Below are 3,796 nucleotides of genomic sequence, written 5' to 3'. Positions count from 1 at the left end.
AGGGCAGGATTTAAACGAAGGGCGGTGACACCGCACAAAAGATTTCGATAGGCTCAAGTGAGGTTACAGCAAAGGCAGCGGGGCGGGGGAGCTCCCCCGGAGCCGTGCAGCGTCTGGCTGGCAGCGCCGTCGCTGCCGCCGCTTCCCAGTAGTTTGTCTGAAAGCCTGAGAAAGGGAATTTAAACGAAGATTTCCTCCCCTCTTTTTTTTTTTCTCTTTTTATTTTTTTAATTTTTTTTTTTTTTTCCCTGGGAGTTGGCGGCTCAGCCAGGGAAGATGGCAGGAGGAGCGCAAGGCCGGGCGGGTCGCAGCATCCGCGGCTGCAGCCCGCGGCCACCACCCTTGTTTGCGGGAAGAGCCTAAGTTGGCGCGGCGGCGGCAGCGAGGAGGGCCCGGGGCGCAGGGCATGGACCGCGGCGGCGGGGAGCGAGCGCGCAGCGCCCGCGTGAATGATCGCGGCAGGAAGGAGTGAGGCAGCGGCAAAGGAAGGGGAACGGATCCGCCCGCCCGCCCCAGCACCCGGATCCGGTGGAGCTTTTTTTTTTTTTTTCCTCCCCCTCCTCTCTTTCTTCGTTTTTTTATTTTTTTTCCCTTCCCCCCGCGCTCCCCCGCGTCCCGGCTCCCCGCCGTGCCCCGGTCCCCTCCCGGGCCGGCTCCCCGCGGGTGCGCGGCGGGGCCGTGCGGGGCGGGCGGGCCACACCCTCCGCGGCGCTTCCTGCGAGCCGGGGCCGCGGCGGGCGCCGGGGGCGGCACATGGTGCGCAGCCGCCGCCCCTCCGGCCCCTGCGAGCTGCGCCCGCCGGGCGCTCCCCGACCGGAGGCGCCGGGGGCGCGGTAGCAACTTGAAGGGCTGCGCCCCTGCCCCAACTCGGCGCGGCGTCGGCGCGTCCCTGAGGTATTGCGGCTGGTAAAGGGAACTTCGCGCAGGATCCCGCAGCCGGGGAGAGCCGGACGAGGCCGTGGAAGGAAGGAGAGCCAGCGTGCGAAAAGGAAAGGGAAAAAAAAAAGATTACGTATTTTTAGCTAAAGGATGCCAGACCGGGGCCCGGGGGCGCCCGGCGAGCGCCGCCCCGCCGCGGGAGCGCCGTAGGAGCGGAGGCTGGCGCCGGAGCGGGGCGGGCGCCCCGGCCGAGCTCGCTCCCGCAGCGGCGGCAGCCCCGGCGCCCAGAGCCTTTTCTTGCCTCCCGGCGATTAATGGAATGATGTTGCGGAAAAGGCAGAGCGATCCTGCCGGGCTCAGTCGGGACTGCTCGGGCGGCGGCGGAGGCGGCGGCAGCGGGGTAGCGAGCGGCATGCGAGTGCCCCCCCGGCGCTATGGCTAGCGGTGGCTCCGGCAAGTCCAGCAGCGAGGTCTCCGGCGGCGGCATCCCCAGCAGCAGCTCCCTGCAGAGGAAGAAGCTCATCTCTATCTGCGACCACTGCAAGATCAAGATGCAACTGGTGGCCGATCTGCTTTTGCTGTCGAGCGAGACCAGGCCGGTGAACACCGAGAGTCTGTCTGTCTTCGGTGAGTCCTTCGAGAAGTGCAGGGACACGATCATTGCCAGGACCAAAGGACTCTCCATCTTGACCCATGACGTCCAGAGCCAGCTCAACATGGGACGCTTCGGGGAGGTGGGAGAAAGCCTGATGGAGATGGGGGAGCTGGTGGTGTCCCTGACCGAGTGCTCTGCCCACGCTGCCTACCTGGCTGCAGTGGAGACTCCGGGGGCCCAGCCTGCCATGCCTGGCTTGGTGGATCGCTACAAGGTGACCCGATGTAGGCATGAGGTGGAGCACGGCTGCGGGGTCTTGAAGACCACCCCTTTGGCAGATATGAGCCCTCAGCTCCTGCTGGAGGTTTCTCAGAACATGTCCAAGAACTTGAAATTCCTGACAGACGCCTGCGTGCTGGCCAGTGAGAAATCCAAGGATAAATTTGCTAAGGAGCAGTTCAAACTCAGTGTCAAGTGTATGAGCACCAGCGCCTCTGCCCTCTTGGCCTGTGTCAAGGAGGTGAAGACCTCACCCAGCGAGCTGACCAGGAACCGGTGCGTCTTGTTCAGTGGACCTTTGGTGCAGTCTGTCTATGCTCTGGTGGGCTTTGCCACTGAGCCCCAGTTTTTGGGTAAAGCTGCCACCATTAATCCAGAGGGCAAAGCTGTGCAAACTGCCATCCTAGGAGGAGCCATGAGTGTGGTATCTGCTTGTGTGCTCCTGACCCAATGCCTCAGGGATATAGCCCAACACCCCGAAAGTAGCACCAAAATGAGCGATTACAGGGAAAGGTTGAGGAACTCGGCTTGCGCCGTCTCGGATGGTTGCAACCTGCTATCTCAGGCACTAAGAGAAAGATCTTCACCCAGGACTTTACCGCCAGTGAACTCCAATTCTGTGAATTAACCCCCACATCTTCTCTTTAGATCCCAGTCATTGCTAAAGGAAAATAATATCCCACCTCCTCACCCCTTTTTTGTATACCAAAGAATTTGCTTGGATGAGCCCAATCCTTTGATTTCACGTGGTGAAGAAGCAGAACATATTCAAACTATATGTATAATAAAGGTAGCCAGTTTTGGCTTCTTGTTATTTTACTTTAAAGTTAAGCAAGCATCTGCAGATAAATTTTCCTTTATTCAACAAGGTCTTCACACAAGTGGTAAAACTGTTTCAAAGTTTTTTTATATCTGGGGAGGTGGGGGTATCTTAGAAAAAGGAGAAAAAAAAGAGCTTTAATCGCGCTGGGTGCGGTTTCTAAAGTTTGTCTTGTCTTGTCTTCCGAAATTTCCCTTCTAAATTTTGCTGTTCGGTTGTGCAGGAAAAAGGTTACCTCAGTTCTTACTCATTTAAAAAAATGAAAAAACCCAACAACACATAGATGATGGATGTAGCTACTATTTTGTTTGTTTTTGTTTTGTATGACTTTTTTTTATTTTGCATCAAGTGTTAGGTTAGAAGTGCATTTGGTGTGTAGGAGTGGAAGGACTGGAGGTTGTGATTATGTTTTCCATGTGTTGATTTCCAAACTGGGGGAAAAGCTACTGTGAGTGTTTAAACAAACAAACAAAATTACACTATAACAAAAGTGATTTTTAATTTTTTTCCAATGTCAGTTTTTATCTTGCATGTACTGGAGTATTTATTTCATCTATTAAAATGTTATGTTTCTCAGATGCCTTTCTGTGAATCTCTTAATACTTGAATAATTGAACAACTAGGCCTGTTTGTATTGTATGTCATTTCCCCCAGGGAATGGGTGGTACAAACGTAACTGTAAGTTCTAGACAGCAGCATACAGGCTTCAATTCAGTTCTTTTATTTTCATAAATGCTGTCCCTCTCCCAGTACTACCCCTCCTCCTCAGGAGGCTCTGACAGAGCTGTTCCAGTTGTATCTGTGGACAGCTGGGCAGTGCTGCACACACTGGGATTGCTGTGCCCTGGCATTGCTTGGCATTGGGACCGCTCTGCAGAGCGCTGGTGGTTGCTGCAGCAGGGCACAGCCTGGCTTTGTTTGTCTTTATCAGCATTCAGTGTAACCTTTTGAGAAGGTTTTGTATTTTCATTCTTGCAGGTGTTGGGGGCCATCTGTGTGTTAAACCTTTGAGTTTCAGTATTATTTATTGAAAAACTTAACTCCCTGGTTAGCCTGGCATGTGCCATACGTTTTCTTGGGATTGTGAAGGTTTGTTGGAGTAGGTGCTTTAATTCCTCAGAGGTTTGTGTTGGAGCTCCTCAGTAGAGATATCTGTCAAAGCAGTTTGAGTTTGATGTTGTAGATTACAGGAGACCATGGCTAACTTTGGAGGTGCAGCTGAC

At 54.2% G+C, this 3,796-nt stretch overlaps 1 protein-coding gene across 1 annotated transcript; it reads left to right on the top strand.

Moving 5' to 3' along the window:
- The first annotated feature begins 202 nt into the window (after nt 1-202).
- TLNRD1 (talin rod domain containing 1) lies at nt 203-3,151 on the top strand. The gene has a single exon (XM_056499976.1). The coding sequence runs from the start codon at nt 1,314-1,316 to the stop codon at nt 2,379-2,381; it is 1,068 nt and encodes a 355-aa protein (XP_056355951.1). The 5' UTR covers nt 203-1,313; the 3' UTR covers nt 2,382-3,151.
- The last annotated feature ends 645 nt before the right edge of the window (nt 3,152-3,796 follow it).

The sequence above is a fragment of the Oenanthe melanoleuca genome, chromosome 10 (genome assembly GCF_029582105.1).
Source record: "Oenanthe melanoleuca isolate GR-GAL-2019-014 chromosome 10, OMel1.0, whole genome shotgun sequence".
NCBI classification, from domain to species: Eukaryota; Metazoa; Chordata; class Aves; order Passeriformes; family Muscicapidae; genus Oenanthe; species Oenanthe melanoleuca.
Note: the sequence above shows the minus strand (reverse complement) of the source record. Positions and strands in the feature narration are given on the sequence as shown.